The 20,555-nt window shown below is 36.4% G+C and overlaps 2 protein-coding genes across 4 annotated transcripts in view; one reads left to right on the top strand and one right to left on the bottom strand.

Annotated features, from left to right (window-relative positions):
* LOC109066082 (cytoskeleton-associated protein 5-like) overlaps positions 1 to 11,324 on the top strand; it is a 28,510-nt gene extending 17,186 nt beyond the window's left edge. Inside the window, exons 29-45 of the mRNA XM_042753381.1 lie at positions 292 to 417; positions 514 to 663; positions 745 to 948; positions 1,046 to 1,181; positions 1,272 to 1,465; positions 1,559 to 1,725; positions 5,232 to 5,405; positions 5,541 to 5,661; positions 5,788 to 5,967; positions 6,190 to 6,377; positions 6,504 to 6,579; positions 8,813 to 9,001; positions 9,087 to 9,224; positions 9,437 to 9,520; positions 9,604 to 9,763; positions 9,847 to 9,989; positions 10,549 to 11,324. Of these exons, the coding sequence (XP_042609315.1) occupies positions 292 to 417; positions 514 to 663; positions 745 to 948; positions 1,046 to 1,181; positions 1,272 to 1,465; positions 1,559 to 1,725; positions 5,232 to 5,405; positions 5,541 to 5,661; positions 5,788 to 5,967; positions 6,190 to 6,377; positions 6,504 to 6,579; positions 8,813 to 9,001; positions 9,087 to 9,224; positions 9,437 to 9,520; positions 9,604 to 9,763; positions 9,847 to 9,989; positions 10,549 to 10,764 (2,646 nt within the window). The 3' untranslated portion in view covers positions 10,765 to 11,324. The remainder of the gene's footprint in view (positions 1 to 291; positions 418 to 513; positions 664 to 744; positions 949 to 1,045; positions 1,182 to 1,271; positions 1,466 to 1,558; positions 1,726 to 5,231; positions 5,406 to 5,540; positions 5,662 to 5,787; positions 5,968 to 6,189; positions 6,378 to 6,503; positions 6,580 to 8,812; positions 9,002 to 9,086; positions 9,225 to 9,436; positions 9,521 to 9,603; positions 9,764 to 9,846; positions 9,990 to 10,548) is intronic.
* A 786-nt stretch (positions 11,325 to 12,110) lies between these two features.
* On the bottom strand, positions 12,111 to 20,365 carry ccdc135 (coiled-coil domain containing 135). 3 transcript variants are annotated; one of them, XM_042753378.1, is made up of 18 exons: positions 20,226 to 20,365; positions 19,995 to 20,131; positions 17,901 to 18,075; positions 17,690 to 17,815; positions 17,409 to 17,603; positions 16,243 to 16,401; positions 15,951 to 16,169; positions 15,748 to 15,861; positions 15,531 to 15,603; positions 15,309 to 15,437; positions 15,098 to 15,226; positions 14,746 to 14,963; positions 14,376 to 14,591; positions 13,255 to 13,365; positions 13,070 to 13,180; positions 12,792 to 12,986; positions 12,426 to 12,565; positions 12,111 to 12,276 (listed from the first exon to the last, which is right to left on the bottom strand). In XM_042753378.1, exons 2-18 carry the CDS (start codon positions 20,108 to 20,110, stop codon positions 12,192 to 12,194), a joined length of 2,511 nt encoding a protein of 836 aa, XP_042609312.1. In that variant the 5' UTR covers positions 20,111 to 20,131; positions 20,226 to 20,365; the 3' UTR covers positions 12,111 to 12,191. The 3 variants fall into 3 exon arrangements, with proteins under 3 accessions (XP_042609312.1, XP_042609311.1, XP_042609314.1); XM_042753377.1 differs by having other exon boundaries at positions 19,995 to 20,110; XM_042753380.1 differs by having other exon boundaries at positions 15,531 to 15,600; positions 19,995 to 20,110.
* Between the last annotated feature and the right edge of the window lie 190 nt (positions 20,366 to 20,555).

Below are 20,555 nucleotides of genomic sequence, written 5' to 3'. Positions count from 1 at the left end.
CTATTATTTTAGTGTAAAACACAAGCTTTTTTTTTTTTTTTGCAGTGTAATTGATATTTGTAAGTTTATATAATTAAAATAGCATTTTCTGAAGGCTATGCTCCTGATTAAATTGAGTGTTAATATTGTAAGAGTTACAACCCCACATGAGCAAATTGATATTCATGAGCTAAATGATTTATAATTTTAAACCTGTTTACCAAACTGTGTTATTACTATCAAAGATTTTGTCTAATAAAGTAACAACTTGATAATTTGATTCAGTGTAAAAATTGTTTTCCTGACCCTTAAGGTGTTGTGGGTAAGAAACCTCCAGTTAAGGCTGGTGCAAAGGATGAGGAGGACAAATCAGGCCCCATCTTCATCCTCGTTCCCAACGGCAAAGAGCAGAGGATCAAGGAAGAGAAGGCACTGAAGGTGAGCAGCTTTTGAACTGTTCTCATGAACATTTGCCAGTGCTGTTGAGTATCACCATTAGGCTTTTTGTCTCATGTATGTTTAACTCTTCTTCAGATTCTCAAATGGAACTTCATCACTCCTCGTGATGAGTACGTGGAGCAACTGAAGACTCAAATGTCTACATGTCTGCCCAAGTGGCTGCAAGACGAACTCTTCCACTTTGACTTTCAACGCCATGTAAAAGCTATTGGAGCCATGATCGAGGTTAATCATCTAGTAATTGACGAGTCAAATCATATCAATCTATACTAGACTTATAACTTATCTTTTAACTGTATTTTCCAGCACATGGAGGCAGAGTGTGAGGCTGTGATTGGCTGTCTAGATCTGATATTAAAGTGGTTCACTTTGCGATTCTTTGACACAAACACCAGTGTGCTGATGAAAGCCCTGGAGTTCCTCAAGCTGCTCTTCACCATGCTGAGCAGGAAGAACTACCAGCTCAATGACTATGAGGCCTCATCTTTCATCCCCTACCTGATCCTCAAGGTGGGTTTTCATCCAAACAATAACTAAATGACATGCATCTAATTTGTTGAAACCCACCACCTAAGATGGAGCTTTTTGGTTCCTTGTCCTTGCTCAGGTTGGTGAGTCAAAGGATGTGGTGCGTAAAGATGTCAGAGCTATTCTGACAATGCTGTGTAAAGTCTACGCGGCCAGTAAAGTCTTCCCTTTCCTTATGGAAGGGACCAAATCAAAGAACTCCAAGCAGAGATGTGGTAAATGCACATGGATTTGGTTTCTCAATCACAAAAATTGTCATTTTTACAGTGGAAAGTGCGTTTATGTTTACTGTTTTCTGTCTTCAGAATGTCTTGAGGAGCTCGGCTGCCTGATTGAGAACTTTGGTATGAATGTGTGCCAGCCAACTCCAGCCAAGGCTCTTAAAGAAATAGCCGTTCACATCGGAGACCGTGACACCACGGTCCGCAATGCTGCGCTCAATACAGTCGTGGCCGCCTACAACGCCTGTGGAGACCAAGTCTTTAAACTCATTGGCAATGTAAGACAGTAATTACCCTCAAACATGAACGTTTCACATTTTGATTTCTAAAATGTCATGCTAAACTCAACTTTGTACATTTTATTATTGTCACTGTCTGAGAAAGAAATGAGCATGCTGGAGGAGAGAATCAAACGTTCAGCCAAGAAGACACCTGCAGCATCAGCCAAACCGGAGCGACCTCAGAGAGAGCAGCCCACCAATCCCAATTCTACTTTCCTGCGCAAGCCTGCTCAAGAGGAAGTGCCCAACAAACTCAGGTTCGTACTGCTTATGCACTCTTAAATGATCGTTTGAAATCCAAGGGATATTATATGGGAAATGGGAATTCCTGGTCCATGTGTAATATCTTCTATATGCACAGTCTCATTAGGTCTCGTTCTATCCTCTTCAGGGCTCGCAAAATCGCTAGCCTGATGTCCCAGGGCTGTTGTGTTTTTTTTGCGTTGTTCACTTGCTTGTATGGGTGAAACGGATCATATTTGATCATTTGCACTTGTTTTTAAATCTTGCAGATTAAAACATTCAAGCGTTTTAAAACATTTGTTCACATTCGGAGCTGAATGTAGCACACTGTACACAGAGTTGATTCCTCTTTCACACATCCTTGGTTCTGAATGAACACACAAACACAATTATCTCAAAATAACTGTCTCTGCAAGTATTCTCGTAAACATAGGTGGTTGTGTCTTAAGTGAACATAAACAGTGGAGAAAGAAATATCCTGAGCTTCATTATATTGGATCCATACATTTGGGCTTAAAGGGGGACAGCAGCCTATAAATACCTGCTGTTCCAAAAGCTTCACCTGCTGTCAGAGTGACATTTGTGTCTCATTCACAAAGCTAAAATCACACCATTCTGATTTAGCTTCAAAATTTGAGCTTCAAAGCCTTTGTTTATATGAAGAGATTTCTTTTATTTGTATTTTTTATTTAATTTGGGATTTATTTTTACATTTCAAGTAGGGATGCACCGGTTGACCGGCCATAAATCGGAACCGGCCGTTTTTTGCTTAAAATGCGCGATCGGCAATCGGCCGGTTTTTGGTCTTTTTTTCGGCCGATTTTTCCGGAAGTGTGCCCGCGTGCACAGACTACATTGTAATCATTCGCTATCATGTCATTTGTGTGGAAGTATTTTGAAATCTGTGCGCAGAACACGGGCAGACAGCCGTTGCAGAGGTACATGTCTGAGGCAAGATAGCAGAAGTTACATGCCGCTGAGGCACAGAATAGAGCCCCTTCTACTGTGAACTGAAGCTGCAGAGCCACTGTACTCTGCACAAGTGGAGATAGTGAAGGGATGTTCAGAACTTCTCCGCGCGGTTGGCTGTAAAGAGAACGAAACGGACTAAAATGTGACAAAACTGAAATGCGTTTTTTTTTTTTTGTAAATTTTTTTTTTTTTTTAGACACTTGCAGTACAAGCCAGAAGTAAAACGTCAGTTCTGTATAAGATGATTATTTTTATTTTACCTTAAAAACAAAAAATTTAAGTTCACACCTGCTGTAGCATTGAAAAAAAACAAAGTTTCTAACTTAAAAAATATTTTTAGGGTAATGATTCACATCTATATATTTTTTTTTAACTTGAGCCAATAGTTATTTATTTTTCATTGGCTCAAGTAAAAAAATACAGATGTGAATCATTACCTAAATTGGACTTTGAAACACTTTGAAATTCGCACCAACATGATTTTAATATTTTGGAATAATTTATTTACATAGCATACTTTTATTTAGTCTCACTGGCAAAGACCTTTTTTATTTAAAACCAAATTTCAAAACTAAAACAAATACTGAATGCTGATTAAGAAACACTTTCTTGAATGTGTTGACTGTTGTTTGGATTGAAGAACTATGCAGTTGTTGCCTTTAATCTCACATGGTTACAGTTAATGTTTTCACTTAAGACCAGTTCTATGTAGTTTCAACAATTCAAAAACAAAAGCTAAATGCTGATGTCTGTACCATCTATGTTTGTATTGAATGTAGGCTACTTACTGTGCAGTTACTGACGTTAATTTCAGATGGTTACAGTTATTGTTTTCAATAGCCAAAAGCCAGTTTGGCCTATTAAATACCAAATAAACATCTTGGTTATGTATTTTCCTCCTTTCTTGTTTGTTGCTTAAAGAAAAAAAAAAAAGGGTATCGGAATGTGCCAGTTTGCTTGTAAAAAATCGGTATCGGAATCGGCCATGAAAAATCATGATCGGTGCATCCCTAATTTCAAGTTAGTTTTATTAATTGACATTGCAATTTCACAAAGAAATATGCAGCATTTTGTCTGAGAAAGAATAAAAGAACACCTTTTCATTTATAATTTGTCTTTTTTTTTTTTTTTTTTTTTTTTTTTTTTTTTTTTTTTATAAAAAAATAAATCACAGTATCGTGAATTTTATCGCATCGTAAGTTGAGTGAATCGTAACATCCCTATATGCTACTAGTTTTTGCTGATTTGATTAGTTTTTGTAAATTTCAGCTGATGTCTTTACCAAAATCTGAAGAATGCCTGGCCGAAGAGCTACCAGGGATTTTGGAATTTTGCGAGCCCTGCTCTTGTGCCATTGCATGTTGCTTCTTAATCCTAAATCTTTCTCTTCTCCTCTTACTATTCCTTTCTTTTCTTCGCTGCCCTCCATGGACAGAATAATGTATCGCACTTACAGGATGTAAGTACTGCCGTACAGCTGTAGCCACTGCTCACAAGGCACCTGACATCCTGGAGGTCTAGAGATCACAAAAAAATTGGACTGAAATATTAGGGAGATTATTAGATTATATGGATGACTGATATAGCCAAATATTTTTCAGCCTCATATTTGATATCCCTATATATTCACTTTTTTATATACATGTATGTAAGGAGTATATAACAGTATAAATGTTGTTTAAAAGTAAAACATGTTTCCATGGTTTGATAAAATGAACACACAGAAATTTTAATTATGCACCAAGATGCTTATGAAATGTGTACATATTACTATTCAAAAGTTTGGGGTAAATGAGTTTTTTTTTTTTTTTTTTTTTTTTTTTTTTTTTTTTTTTTGCACCATAAATGCACCAAAGCTTTGATTAAAAAAATAGTGAAAACCACAGTATTTTGAATTACTATTACAATTTAAAATAACCATTTTTAAATGGTAATAAACATTTTAAAAATTATTCTTATTGCAAAACTGAACTTTTAGCAGCATTTTTTTTTTTTCAGAATTCTCTGAATAGAAAGTAAAAAAAAAAAAAAGGCATTTATTTAAAATGGGAAACATTTTGTAACAATGTTTTTACTGTGACTTTATTCAGTAAGGATGCATTAACAAAGTAATAAGTCTTATTGACCCCAAATTTTTGAACAGGATTGTGTGTTTATACTTGTGCAACATGTTTGATAAAAGCTATGCAATTTAGCAAACATTTGAGTGAGGGCACAAATTGATGAAATCAGTTTTAAATGGTTTCATTTGAAATTGTTTGAACATCACAAAAGAATCAAATGAACTTATATTGCTTTTATTTTATTTCTTAACTGATGTTTCTGTTAAATTTTCCCCTACTCAAAGACAAATTAAAAGCACATTTCAAATGGTAATATTAATTGTTGCAAATTTTGTATTGCAAGGACAATCATAAGTGGATTTACACTTTGATGCTTTCAGTCTGGCTGGTACTAAATAAACATTTTGGGGACTTTTATTCATGTAGTGGGGATTTATATAGCATAAAAATGCAGCAGAAGTGACCTCTTCCTCCATTTTCAACAGTCAAGCTCGGGCACAGAACGCTCACTTGGAGCAGTCGGCTCCGTCCATCCCGAAGGAGTTTCAGCTGGATCTGGAGGTGTTCGAGAACAACCACACGTGTGCCAGCGACATACCTGACCTGGTGCAGCACAAACTGGATGAAGTTCTGGAGCCGGTCATGATTCCTGAGCGCAAGTAAGAGTGTAGCACTGTTGAGGTTTTGTTTCTGTTAAATGCATTACATGACAAAATATTTTGGCTTCTGAAATGCTAAAGTGTATCGTGTGTGTGTGTGTGTGTGTGTGTGTGTGTGTGTGTGTGTGTTTTCAGGATGCGTTCGGTCTCTCCTCATTTTGATGACATTCACAACAGCAGTGCCTCCACCATCAACTTTGTCATCTCTCAGGTGGCCAGTGGGGACATTAATACCAGTATCCAAGCCTTGGCACAGGTGGGTGTCATACTTCCACTCTTTGGATTGTTACATCTTTTTAATAAAGAAATGAATACATTTTTACAGTAATAAGACATTTCCCTGAATTTTTTTTTTTTTTTTTTTTTTTTTTTTTTTGTGCAGATTGATGAGGTCCTGAGGCAGGCGGACAAAGCGGAAGCCATGTCTGGACACATCGACCAGTTCCTCATCGCCACCTTCATGCAGCTGCGGCTCATTTATAACACGCACATGGCCGACGATCGGCTGGACAAGAAGGACATCTTCAAACTCTACAGCTGCATCATAGGAAACATGCTTTCTGTGAGTGCTGCTTTACTTTTAGTTTGGGAAGAGCGCTTTTGTTTCAGCAAACAGGATTCCAGGAAGTTAAGGCCTAATTTCTGAACACATCTAGTATTGTACTGCCAGAGACAAGCAGCTTTTGTTTGCAGAAAATCGTTTGTTAAAATGCATGGAGTGTCTGCAGAGGAAACAAAAGTCATCATTCTTTGGCGTGCTGAGTCACTGTGTGTCTGATTCCAGCTGTTCTCGATGGAGAGTCTGGCGCGGGAGGCCTCCATGGGCGTCCTGAAGGACCTGATGCACGGTCTGATCACGCTGATGTTGGACACCAGAGTGGAGGACATCGAGGACGGACAGCAGCTCATTCGCTCCGTCAACCTGCTCGTGGTTCGAGTGCTAGAGAAATCTGACCAGACCAACATCCTGAGGTTAGCTGGGCTGCAAGTCCTCTACAGGAAACTTTGTTTTGTGTACTGTTCTGTGTACATTTGGCTGACACTGCAGACTGACTGTAATCGATGCTTGTAGGTTAAAGGTTATTGTTTTCTTTCCAGTGCTTTGCTGGTGCTGCTGCAGGACAGTCTTATCAGCACTGCTGGCTCCCCCATGTTCTCTGAACTTGTCATGAAGGTACGACTGGTGCACTTTGCGGGCGTATATGCATGTTGACGTTTGAACTACATCATATTGCAAGCAGAACTTTGGCCTTTTTTGTTTTGTTTTAATGAGCCTGTAGGACTTGAGTTACTTTCCACAATTCAATGAAATTGTGATGGATAAAATTATTCACTTGGCTGTTACGTATTACACACCCAGAAGTCATCAATTAAGTGGGAAATATTTTGGTGGAGCTTATTGTTTTTTTTTTGTTTTTTTTTTTTTTTTTTTTTTTTTTTTGAATCATCAAAAGAAACTCAATGCACTTAATTTCACCCACACACCCGGAAAGGTCATTTTAAAGGTAGAGAATATATTTTAACATGAACACGTTTTATTTTGAACCGCATGCACTGATGAATCATGGACAATAATGCATTCACATAATGTCAGTTATATTAATTGCATTTTTTTAGACTGGTAAACACCATTAACATTGTTGTTGAACTCATAATTGCAATTTGGAAATGCTGAACTTTATGAATGCTCACAGTAGACTGCTGTGATGTAAAAAACAAAATGGCAGTGGCCTGGATAGTTAAACAATTCATATACCATTTTATTAGCTGATTGTTTTGTGGAAGAATATCTCCATTTTCTCACCCTTTTAATGGCAGCGCTAATCATTTCTGTCCAAGTCATATCCAGTGCTCTCTCCAACCTCAACCACAATTGAGGTGAGACCCTTGAGCAAGGCACCGAACCCCCAACTGCTCCCCGGGCGAAAACTGTATTCATTGGTGTTATGTCAGAGTGTTTATAATCTTTTCTGACACACACCTTCAGAAGTACTCCAGTGGTGTATGATGGGAGACTGCATCATTAGTGATATCTTCATCAGAGTAATTAATGTGGAGACGTATACAATCTCAGTGCAACTCAAACCCAATCATACTACATAATACAGGGTGTAATAAATGTAGTGTTCGTTCATGTTAATTAATACATCATCTAATGTTAACAAATGACACCTTATTGTAAAGTGATGCCATTTAATCAAAGTATTTAATAGTACCTCAATATCTCACATTACATAGAAAAAAAAAATATTTTTAGGCATTATACTTGCATGTTGATTTATCCAGTCCAATTAAAAAAGGTGAAGTACCTTGAAGCAAGTGTGCAGGTTGTGTAAGTTTATGGCCAGGTAAACAGACATATTTACAAAATATACCACCCAACAACATTGCAGGACTGAACAATAGGATCAGGGAACACTAGTTGTGTAAATGTGATCTTAAAGGCTAAAAAGCAAGTACCGGTTTATTTTAGTGGAGCTAAAACTGATGTTGTAATGTTACAACAATGGGCCTTAAAGGGATGAAAATAAAAAAAAAATGTAATCGAATATAGATCAGGGGTGTGCAATATGTCAAATCTTATCACAATATTTTATCAGTTTTTAATACCATAGAAATTTCATAATTGCCACCAGTGTCTATCACAAGCTAATACAAGCCTAATAAAAAAAACTGACTGAAAAAAAAACAAGCTCACTGAAGACAAGTAAACGATCAGCAATTTAAAAAAGAATAAGAAAAAGGTCACTAAGTGATTTAGTCAAGCAGTGAGACCTTTCCTCTCTTGGTGTTTGATTAACATGAATGACAGACAGCAGGAATATTAGACTGCTATCACTTTAAGAGTGAAGACCTAAATTACAGTGTTTGAGGATACTTGCAAAGATGGGCATTTTAACACATACAAGAGTCTATTTAAACGATCAAGGTCTATAAAGCGGCAAAAATAACTCCCTTAAATACTCTCTTGTTCTATGAGCACCTTCTTCATGTGCGCGTGCCTCTCTGACAGTGCTCAGAAACATTTCGCTATATGTGCATGCTGTCTGAGAGACTGAGTTCTTTCACTGCTGATTGAGTTTCAACAGCTTAAAATCGCTTGTTTTTAAACTGAATGCTTAAGCGTGTACAAACGATAAGTTTTCGTTACCACATAGCACAGCAACTTCACGATAGTCCAAAATCTCTTGCTGCTGACAAATTCCTACCGGTATAATGCCCATCCCTAATAAACATGATACTAAAATACTAAATGATAAAAATACAAATAAACCAAAATAAAAGAACTCCTCCCTATCATGTTAAAACGTAACAGATTCAAGATAAATCGGGTACTTTTCAATTGAAGTATGAATTTATTTATTTATTTATCATCTTTAAATAACACCTGTCTCTGTCCCATGCAGTGTCTATGGAGAATGATCCGTTTCCTGCCACAGACCATCAACAGTATTAATCTGGACCGCATCCTGCTGGACGTGCACAACTTCATGAAGGTTTTCCCTAAAGAGAAGCTCAAACAGCTGAAGAGCGATGTTCCCCACCGGACGCTGAAGACGCTGCTGCACACGCTCTGCAGGCTCACTGGTGCCAAGGTACACATTTGAGACCTTGATAGAGCCTGAAAGTTCTTCATGAAACTTGCTTTATGAAAGAAATCTGTGAATGTCCCTCTCATAGATATTAGATCACATGTCCATGATTGAGAACCGCAACGAGTCGGAACTGGAGGCGCATCTGAGACGGGTGGTCAAGCATTCGGCAAACCTCTCCGGACTCAAGTCTGACAAGAGCACAGAGAAGGGCGCCCTCAGATCGGTATGTCCTGCTAGGTCTCAACTGAAACCTTCATCTTGATGATACTTTGAAAAATTGTAGTGGCTGATCTGGGGTGCGTTTCCCAAAAGCAACGATGGTTGCAAGTTCCATCGTTACCAATTAAGTTCAACGGAACTAACGACCATAGTTAGCTAACGATGGTTTTGGGAAACGCACCCCTGGTTTCTTAAACTGCATTTTGATTTGGATAGGATGACAAAGTGATCAAGGCCAAAGTGAGCGACATCCTTTCTGAGATCTTCAAAAAGATTGGCTCCAAGGAGAACACCAAAGAGGTAACAAAAGTTTGTGAAGACTTCCAATTTTTGTGATTTGCGGTTCTCGGTTCAATACTACATCAGAGTGTATTGTTTCTCAGGGTCTGACGGAGCTGTATGAATACAAGCAGAAGTACTCTGACGCAGACCTCGAGCCCTTCTTGAGGAACACCTCCCAGTTTTTCCAGAGTTACGTGGAGCGAGGACTTCGCATGATTGAGTCAGAGCGTGAAGGAAAAGGCCGAATTCAGACCTCCACAGGTGAGTTGCACCATCTTTCATGAAACATCTCTTTTTGTTGTCTTGATTTGTTTTAGCATACTAAGGTTTCTGTTGTGTTTCAGTAATCCCTCAGCACAGCACAGACTCGTATTTGCCGAGCTCCAGCACCGTGCCCATCAGCAGTAATGGAGAAGATCTGAACGCCGCCGCATACTATGAGAGACTGAAGATCTTACGGCAGCGGCGCGGACTTGAGAACTCAACGGTGTGTCTCTTATTAAAACTTCAGTCAAGACACAATATTGTTGCATAGTCTTGGATTGTGAATTCAACACAATGTTACGTGTTTGACGCCCAGCTTTTTATGATCCTTTTGTTTGTTTGTTTTCTAACTTGCCCAATCACACTTTTTTTTTTTTTTTTTTTTTTTTACATCAATAATGATTTACTAATACCTTTTAATAACAATTTTAGGATTTTATAATAATTTAATAATTTATTGTTAATAATTTAACAACTGTAAATCAAAAATTTTTTGATATAAATTATTGATATTTGAGGTTTTAACATTTTTAAATATTTTAGAATTTATAATATAAATGTATAATAAGTTTTAATAACTAACAATCTTTTTTATTGATATTTTATTAACTTAACTAAATTTTAGGATTTTATAACATTTGTTTAACTTATATTAATAAAAGATTAAAGTATTATTAATACATCAAATCAGCAAGATAGGATCATTTAACAACTAAGATGTAGGAATTTTATTTACAGTGTATATATAAATGAGTTGTAAATATTTGCATCTTCTCGTGCAGCCGGAGGAAGACCGCCCTCCACTCAGCTCTCTGAGACCATCGGTAGCCTCCTCCACAGATATGCTCCACAGCAAACTATCCCAGCTGAAGGAGTCCCGCGAGCACTTCCAGCAGGAGCAGTCGCACACCCACAGCCCCACCCGCTCCTCCTCCCCCGCCTCCAACCTCGACGACCTCAAAAAGAGGCTGGAGAGGATAAAGAGCAACCGCCAGTAGATCAGCATGATCAGCCTTCATTCTACGCTAACGCACTAGATAGTCAGCCGACTTCCCCAAACTCCACCATCCCAGCGTTTTTCAGGGTAAACGCGTGCATAGATTACAGTTATGCGAAGTAGGATGAAAAAATAAATAACTCGGTCTGTCTACATTGTATAATATTAAGTAAACTTTCTGTATGTTAGTATTGTGCAGTTGTTTTTGTACATACAGTGGCTAACCACACCAGGCTTTTATGTGTCATTTAGGGGTTTCCGTGTACAGTTTTCCTGTGCAGAATGCTGTAATGTGTAACTGACGCTTGTTTTTTTTTTTTTAATAGACATTTTAGAGAAATCTAAATTAATGTCGCTTTCACTTGGTCTCAACTTCTGTCTGTTCAACACTGTTTGCCATTTTTGCGGTTTTCTTTCTGCCTTTTCTTTCTCTCTGTTCAAAGCATCTTTGAAGCACCCATAACTTTTGAAGAATTGATTCCTTTCTTTTAAGGAGTATGGCATGAAGTACTGGATCTTTCTTTTCATGTAAATAAAGTTTGCATTACTAAAGGCTGTTAATTCCATTTGTCTTTTAATATTATTCCCAACATTTTGCACTCTGTAGTGAGATGTTGGTTATTGATGCATTGTTTTGTATTATCCAACTGGGATTAGTGTTGAAGTGTTGCTATTAAGTTTGTGTATAATCTATAGTAAAAATGGCAATAAAGTTTTTTTTAATATATAATTTAACAAACTATACATTGATGCTCTCCTGAATTTTTACATCAAGGGACTGAGTTTGTCAGTCTGTGCAATGCACAATACTATTACATTATAGATGTACATAAATCCGTATAGTAATAGTACCGTGTATTGTACAGCTCTACAATAATGTGGGGTTTGAGGGTTTTTTTTAAACTCTGCAAACATGTATTAAAAAAGGAACCGTAAATGTCACATTGTTACAAAAAACTCCAATGCTGTTATTTTTAACTTTATATTCAAAGAAGGGTTATTGTTAATTGACAAGAAAGCAATAGAGGGGTGAGATTGGGAAATTGAGCAGGGACTCGAACTCGGGACGCCAAAAGTGTAATGGCGCTATATGTTGGCACACTGCCACCACGCTATCGGTGCCAACAACATAACTTTTTTTTTTTTTTTACTGTATTTTTGATCAAATAAATGCAGCTACGTTGAGCATAATTCTTTCAAAACAAAAATAAAAATATTTAAATTCTACAGAGCCCAAATTTAAGAAAAGTAATGTATACTTGTGGCATAGTCACTTTTTCACGTAGTTAATCAGATATTGTCTGTTTCTTGATCTTAATCACAACAAAAAGAAAATACTATCCCAAATGATGCAACGAAAAACTTTATTGAGGTCATATACGATGGTCTGGGATAAGTGGAGTCGTATACTAGGATGCATTTGTCTTGTTACAAGAAGTGACTGGCCAACCTTGGATGTCTTTTTAGTTTCTCCTCCAGTGCCAGATACTTCTGAGGCGCTCTTTCCTTGTGTCTACAAAAACAATATACAGATTTACTCATGTGTTTCTAAACAAAAATGTACCAACAGACTTGGCTTTGTACCATCTTGAAAAACTTGATACTACAATAACTTCATGTTATCATAACCATATTATTCAGCAAATGATGTAATGTGCATACCGAATGAGTCTCATTTTGAGAACGTGGATCCTGAACATGGCGTCAGAGCAGTAGGCGAGGTAATCGTCCTCGTCCTCATTGGACATAGTGAGATAGTTCTTCTGGTACCACAGCTGCTTCTTCTGCAACTCCTCTGTCTCCTGAACAAACAAGTTCACCAGTTCACTAGAAGCTTTTTCTGGCCCTCTTATCCAGGTCAAGTAAAAAACCAAAGATTATATTGTTTCTGTGCCTTTAAGGGGTGGAGTCAAACATTCAGATTAATCCAATCAGATTGTAACTGCTGCTGATGTTCTGTTAGCTTCTTCTGTTTTATGAATTTATGTACACAGAAGGTGTTAAATCTTATTGAATGATCTAACGTGCCTTTTCGATTCTGCTCTGGATGAGGCTGGCTTTGTTAAAGAGCTGCTGTTTAAACTCATTCAGACAGTCTGTCTTCAGCTGAAGGGCGTCCTGGCTTGTGAGGACTTCTGGGAGTCCCAGTCGGACCTGGGATGGAGCCAGTAGGTCCAGCTCTTTCTCTTTCTGCCGCTGCTTCTTTTCTTTAGCCATACGTTCCTGAAGAACAAAAGGAACCAGAGGTAGGTGGGAGTTTGGATCAGTGTGATGAAAGTGGCTGACTGATTAAAGCCATGATTCACCTTTTCTTCCATGTGCAGACGGGCCATTTCGTTCCTTGTAGGGTTGTAGATAGAGATCAGCAGGTCAGTATTACTGTCCTCTTTTTCTCTTGAAGAAAGGATGGACCTAACCTAAAGCAAACATGCTAACATCAACACCATTGGCTAGATGATGATTTTATAATGCTGCTTGTGAACTGCATTACCTCTTTCTCTGAATCTCTGATATGAAGTTCGACATTTTCCTCTTCTCTCATCAATTCCACAAGCATTTCATATAACTGCAAGTTCGTGTAGGGTTTCGTAGAAGGATCGACCTCAAGACGCAAAATATAACAAGATGTAAACGCAAACATAAGATATAAACCATAATAGCATTTCCATTGAATTTTTCTATCTGCAGCAAAAATTATGTCGAGAAACCGGAACTATATTACATATTTGAACATCTGTAAGAATTTCCCATCAGCAGGTTGTACAAAAACGTACAAATGAGATTGGACGAATTCGCCAGTTAAGAATTGTCACGAGACTCTGTTGGACATGTCACCCAATCATGTACACTTTTTTTTTTCTTTATTGGACAGAATTTTTATTTCTGAGTCAACGATTTTTTAACGAACTTTATAAAGAAAGTCAACGATTTCTTTACGAACTTTATAAAGAAAGTCAACGATTTCTTTAAGTTGCATGTTCACACTAATTCATACAATGATCATATGATTTCTAATAAACTACACCCCTAAACATAACCCTCAGTGTGGAATTAGAAGCTCATAAATGTATAAATGTACGACTGAGATTAAACAAAATAAGATCATGAAAAGGAGATTCGATTCAAATCTCGCACACCAGTTTGTCAAAGTGTAATGAGACTATTGGACATTTCACCTAATCATTTTTACAATTGATTTCTTTAAAATCCAGATATTTGAAACCAGATTTGTCCAATGAGATTTTACTGTGGGTGGAGTTATGCATTGTGACTTGACAAAAACAGAAATGTCCTTGCTTTCAATTATTTCTCATATTTTTTAATTATGATAAAATATTAGAATAAAAATATTTTAAAAAAAATATTAAAATATATATATTTTTTACTTTATTCTCATAAAATATTACCACTCTAATTTTGTCTTACTAGGATTTTACTCTTTTAACTTTGATACTATTATCATAAAAAGGCCTGCTGAGTTTATTTTCTTGAGAATTTTTTTTTCTTGTAATGTTTGGAAATCTTTGTTTTATCATTTTAACCTGCCAATAAAACAGTCGTATAACTTTTGCTTATGAAATCAACCAAACAATTTCTGACGTGACATCAGACCTGAAAGCCAGACACCATCTGTGGAGTAAAAGCTTGTGCTTTCTGTGAGTCTGCCGCTTCTTTGGGTTTGATGAAGTTGAGCCAAGCTGGGATGATCCTGTCATCCTCGAGATGAAAGGTCACCTGGATCCGTCTGTCCGACACCACAAAGATCCGTTCTGCCACATCTTTACTTGCCGGCTTAGAATGATCTCTGTGAAACCGCTCCTCCACCCTCTGTTGGAGACCCCAAACAAAGTTTCATAGACCCATTTTCCCCATCTTTTGGATGTTTTTTGTTAGCAAGGCCACTAGTATATTGTTGGTTAATGTTATACCTGTAAGATAATATTGGGTTAAAGGTCGAAGCTGTTTGTTGAGAGAGCATTACCTGCAGAGGCCGTTGTTCAAGAGCCTCTCCAGCTCGAATCACTTTGATTTGCTTTCCGTAAACAGCATTTCGATAAAAGAGGAAGTCAGTGCGATTTTCAAAGGTTTCTGTCATTTCGAAAGGCTTCTCAATTCTTCTGGCTAGACCATCTGTGCGAATATGACTATAAAAGTCCATCTGACGCTCCGTCTCAGGAACTAAAGTGACGTACCTGTGGTCTAAACAAAATTCAACTTTTAATATGTCAGGCCTTTTGTTATTTGTTATTATTCAAGTTAATAAGACATCGGTGATGTAATGAGTCACCTTTACTGAGATAAGGATTATATTAAAAATGTGTGTGTTAGATTACATTTGAGAGCATCACTTCTTCCAGGCCTGAAATGCTCAGTTGTCACATTGCTGTCTGTGTGTAGTTCTCTCTCGTCAAGATGATCACTTCGATGTTTGAACCATTCCTTAATAGTGCTGGCTTTTGTGCCTAAGAAAGTGACAAAGTGGGAATTTATTTTTTTTGATTGATTGATATAAACTGAAAACAGAAACATCTGCAGAGATCTTACAGTCAAGGTCTTTATAAGTGGTGAGTTTGGTCACCAGACCATCTTTCAAAAGATAAGGGGCAAACTTCTCCAGCTTGGCTTTCCTGTACTCAATAACCTTCATACCCCCTGGATAACGCATTTCCATATCTATTAAGATTTAAAAAAAACATGTATGATTAATTAACCTCAAGAGCTAGTAGATAATGGATGAAAGGCTATATGTGAGAGCGAGGACTTGACCTGCCGGTGAAATGTCTATTGTAGTCACCCAAGATGGAGGCATCTCAAACACTTTTAGCTCATCCATTTCCTCCTTCAGAAACAAAATAGTAGTTAAATCTAAGGTAATAGATACGGAGCATAAATATAGATCTAAATATCAGGTTCAGTGTGGAACTTTCAACAGTTAAATCAATAATGCCATTAAAACTACATGAAAATTAGAAACATTCTGTACTTCCTCCTCGTCTTCTGGCTCTTCAAGTGTCTTTGGGTCTGAAATGATTGACAGAGATTGGCCACATAGCACATACTCCCACTTTGACAGATCACCCAGGTCAAAGGTCATCTCCTGCAGACACACAAAGATCCGGTGAAGTTTCCAGTGCTCATCATCTTCACTGAAATTATTCAAACACATCCACATTAAGATATACTGACATTACAACCGAAAGTGCAGTCTTGCTTGTTGACCCAGTAGTTTTGATGGTTCCAGACGCTCTCTATGCCCAGGAAGTTCTCATCGGTGGTGGAGTAGCTCTTGCCTGTCAGAGGGTCAATGAAGAAGTTCTCAGGTATCTCCCGGTTCCCTGAGAGCAGCAGAACCCAGCAGTGAACTCTCAAGCCCCGAAGAGGGTCGGGTGGTGGACGTTCTCGCTCCTGTTTAAGAGGAACCGGTGAAAATGCAAGTCAAAAATCAAGAGGAATTTCATTGAAACATTCTTTGTCCGACCTTCTGAAGTCTCTCTGCGTCCAGTTGTTTCTTCAGTGTGGCTGCTTCAGCTTCTGCTTGCTGTTTCTCCTCTTGACGCCTTTCAAAGTTGCTGTGCAAGTCGCGTGGGGGTTTTACAGAGTATTTCTTCATTGGCTTCTTTGGTTCCTCTGTTTTATCCTGAGCAGGTCATGGAAAAATCATAACATGAATAATGAATCCAGTTTAAATAGATTTCAACCACTCAAGGAAATATGGGTTTTAACAGATGCTATACAACCTCTTGGGTAATTGTGGAAATACTTAAGGGAGAATGCCAATTATAAATTGATCTCCAGCTAAATTTTGCGAAAATACATAAAACGTGAAAATACAATATTAACAACAAAAACAAAATTTTAAAGAGCTAAAGTTCAGCTACACATTTCATTGTCCCACCCACATTAAAATAATGTAATCAAAATGTTGATTTTACATCAATAATGTTTATTTATTATTATTACAAAATGAACTACAAAATAAATACATTTATTATAATTTATAAATTAACATTTTTCTAATTCTTTTATATAATTTATAATCATTATAATCTTGTAATTTAGGCATAAAAAGCATGTAAATACATTAATATGATACTATTTGCATGTCATTGGCCAGGACTGAAACACGACTCTCAATAAATATTTATTTCTAAACCAACCACATTTAGAACAATTTCTAAATTAATACATGTATTTAATTTATATTTATTATATATTTGCAAAGCAGCATAAAGTATAGAAAAGTATTATTATTATAGTAGTATTTACATGTTATAGGCCGCCAGGCTTAAAAAACAAATATTTATCTATTTATTACTTACTAAACTAACTATATAAACTATAGTAATTTTTAAATTAATAAATAATTTACATTTATTATAGCTTTCCAAGTTAAGCGTCATAAAGCATGTAAAAATATTAATATGATACTATTTGTATGTTATAAATGCAACTGTCAATTATATTTAATTTCCTACTCTATCTACACACCATAGGATTCATGACATCAAAACCACTGAAGACCCTTGTTAATTTGTATAAATTTACATACCATAAAAGAACGCTAAACTTATTTTACATTCAATGTGAAATATTTAATTATTTTACCTCTATAATTTAAATCAAATGTGTTTAAGTTGTGCTTACTTGGATTTGAGGCTGCAGTAGGGGACACTCTTGTCGTGACTGATCAAGAAGACACATCTCTTTTGTAGCATAGCCACTGACGCAGTAAGCATTGTATCCTGCACCCAACAACAGGCTACACAGCACGATGGAGAAATCAAAACACGTTCCTCTCTGAGTCTGCAGAACCCAGGTGGGCGATGACAGCTGCTTGGGCTAGAAAGAACAGAAATGAAATAAAAACATGTTTTTGAGTCCAAGATGCAAAAACAACCATCATAAGTCAAGTCGGATTCTCTCACAAGTTCAAACGGTGGATCCAGAAGCTCCAATGAGAGATAATCAGCCACAAAACTAGCACATCCCTCCCAGTCGTACAGCTCAGGATACGGCAGCAAGGTGCTTCGCAAAGTGGTGCTTACGAATTTCTGTTGATATACATTGGAATATGAAAATGTTATGGAAAATAGAGGTAATGTTGCGGTGTCTGGAAAGCGTATTTGCTGTATGCACCTGTACACTGCACTCATTCACAGGGCACAACAGAAGCGCTTTGCGGTCAGGGTACAAAAGCGCATACTGCTGACGGAAGTTTTCTGCCATCGCTGCCATGAGCTTCTCCTGGGAGGAGTTCTCCTTGTATGAGGATGGACATTTGGAAAGGGCCACTTGAGGTCTTGGCTTTGCGCTGAAGAAATAAAGAATAAAGACCAACAAACAGAAAGAAGATGATTTGTTTCTTTGTTTATTTTAATCTGTTGCATTGTTGTATGTAGTGGTCAACCGATATTGGTTTGATGCCGATGCCTTGGAAAGCAGGGGGCGGATAGCCGATATAAAGCCGATATATATATATATAATATATACACACATATATAAATATATATATACTTTTTTTTTATATGATTTAGTATTTTGAAATCATAAATACAATGGATTAAAAAAATAAATGCGTAAAAAGGAAGGAAACACTGTATACTTTAGATGACAAAGTATTTTTCACAAAAAAATTGATATTTAATAAAAATATATTTCAGGGAAGGGTAACACACTGTAACCATACAGCACTCAGATTCTGGGAATTTGATGCATTGGGAATCATATTTTTCAAATAAAGCCAGGGTAACATTCATTTCACGAGTACAGCACACAGAGAAATTGACATGAATGGACCAGTGGGCAAATGCATAAAGCGCAGCAAAATTTGAAATTCGGACTTGGCGATATATCGGTCGACCACTAGTTGTATGTGACCCATGTTTTAATGTTGTATATATCGGTCGACCACTAGTTGTATGTGACCCATGTTTTAATGTTGTCTTAAAATTATTTGCATTACCTGTATATATTCAAATAATACTTTAAATATGAAATCATTTGCATTGCAATGTGATTTTTGCAATGTTCATGGAAAAATCTCATTATAACTTTCATAATATGATACAACTATAAACTATTTATACATCATTTTCTTAAAACTGATCAGAAGAATATTTCAGTTTGACTGAAAGTCTGTTTCCAAGACCTGTGTTTTAATGTTTAATGAACAATAATTGTAACATTTACTTGCATTACTTGCTTCACATAGATTCAAACATTACATTAAATATTAAATAATGAATGAGTTTATGAGCATTAAGATTTGTATTGCTTTGTTATTTTTCGTGATGTTTGTAATTTGTAACTTCATATGAAAAAGTCACATTATCATAAACATAATGCAATAAAAATATTTTATATTACATCATGATTTTAAGCTTATGCTGGTTTATAAAAAAATAAATAAATAATAGTAATTGTAATGAAGTGCAGACAGGGTGACTCATTGCTGATTGCTGCATAATAAAAACTAAGAATATAAGAATGAGATTGATTATGTATTTATTTATTTGATGCAAAACACAATTTCTTATTTGTCCCCCTTTTAATTTTCTGAAATATGACATGGGCTTCTATTGTAGATTTTATTAATATTTTGAATTTCTTTAATTTTTTTATATTAGAATTGTTTCATTTTCATTTATTAAAAAGGTATGTTGTGTTGCTGTGTAATTTTGTTGGGGTTTTGTCATTTTTATAAGTATTTGTTTGTCAATTTTATTCATTTTTATTTCAGTTTTAGTTTATTTCTTTATTGAAAATGAAAAATGTTGCCTTGGCAAATAGCTGAAATTAAAAAAAAGTTTTAAGATTTTTATACTTTTTTACTTTATTTCAGTTATTGTTCGTTTTATTTTAATTAAGGGATTTTTATTTTTATGATTTTAGTTCTAGTAAACTATAATAACCCTGACCTGGATTAGTTATTGACAGGCTTCATGAGATTCATTCTAGAGTTACAGTATAGCACACTATACAATGAGGCCATGGTGGGTTTTAAGTACCCCCATCTCCATGCACTAATGTACCGTATAGTTTTGTTAAATTAAGAGTTTAAGGTCTGCTACACTATAAGTACATGACCTGATATACCACCCATGTTTGTGGCTAATGATTAAGACCATTGTAAACATCCAGCGTGTGCACGTGAGAGGAACTCTATGGAGAAACGCTGAACATTGCCTTAACATGAGTTCAGCACATGTTGATGAACTTTAGTAACCTCACATGTGTGTGACTGTATGGGTTATTCGTATGTTAGACAGGCTGCTCTCTTCATCATCCTCTTCATCGTCTGTTATAGTAACGTCCTCTTCACAGTCCACCTCCGGTAACACTTCCATCTAAAACAAGCCATGCACATACTGAGAAATATACGAATAATATTTAAACGACATACAGCAACAGCAAGGTATCTGACAGATGATTAAGAAGATATCAGTGCATATGAGAACTTACAGTTGAACAAAGTGAATCTCTCTTTTATCCGTTCGCCTTAAAATGTAATTTCTAAATCGAAATTTATAATCACCATCGGCAGCAAGGGAACCCTGTTACTTGTTTACGTCCAGCAAATTGGTTTCCATGGCGAGGGTTCGCTGACGTATTAATAAGGGGGTGGAGTCGACAACGTTCTCGTCTTTTCTAGGCTTTTCTAATTTTTTTTTAAATTATTATTTTGAATTGAATTAAATTAAAATATGTTATATTTATAAATAGAAATAAGAATTATAAAAATACAAAGATTAAATAATTATTGTAAAATCTTTAAAACAAATGAAAACATTA

This window comes from Cyprinus carpio, chromosome B25, assembly GCF_018340385.1.
Source record: "Cyprinus carpio isolate SPL01 chromosome B25, ASM1834038v1, whole genome shotgun sequence".
NCBI classification, from domain to species: domain Eukaryota; kingdom Metazoa; phylum Chordata; class Actinopteri; order Cypriniformes; family Cyprinidae; genus Cyprinus; species Cyprinus carpio.
The sequence above is the reverse complement of the archived record's forward strand: the minus strand, read 5'-3'. Positions and strand labels throughout refer to the sequence as shown.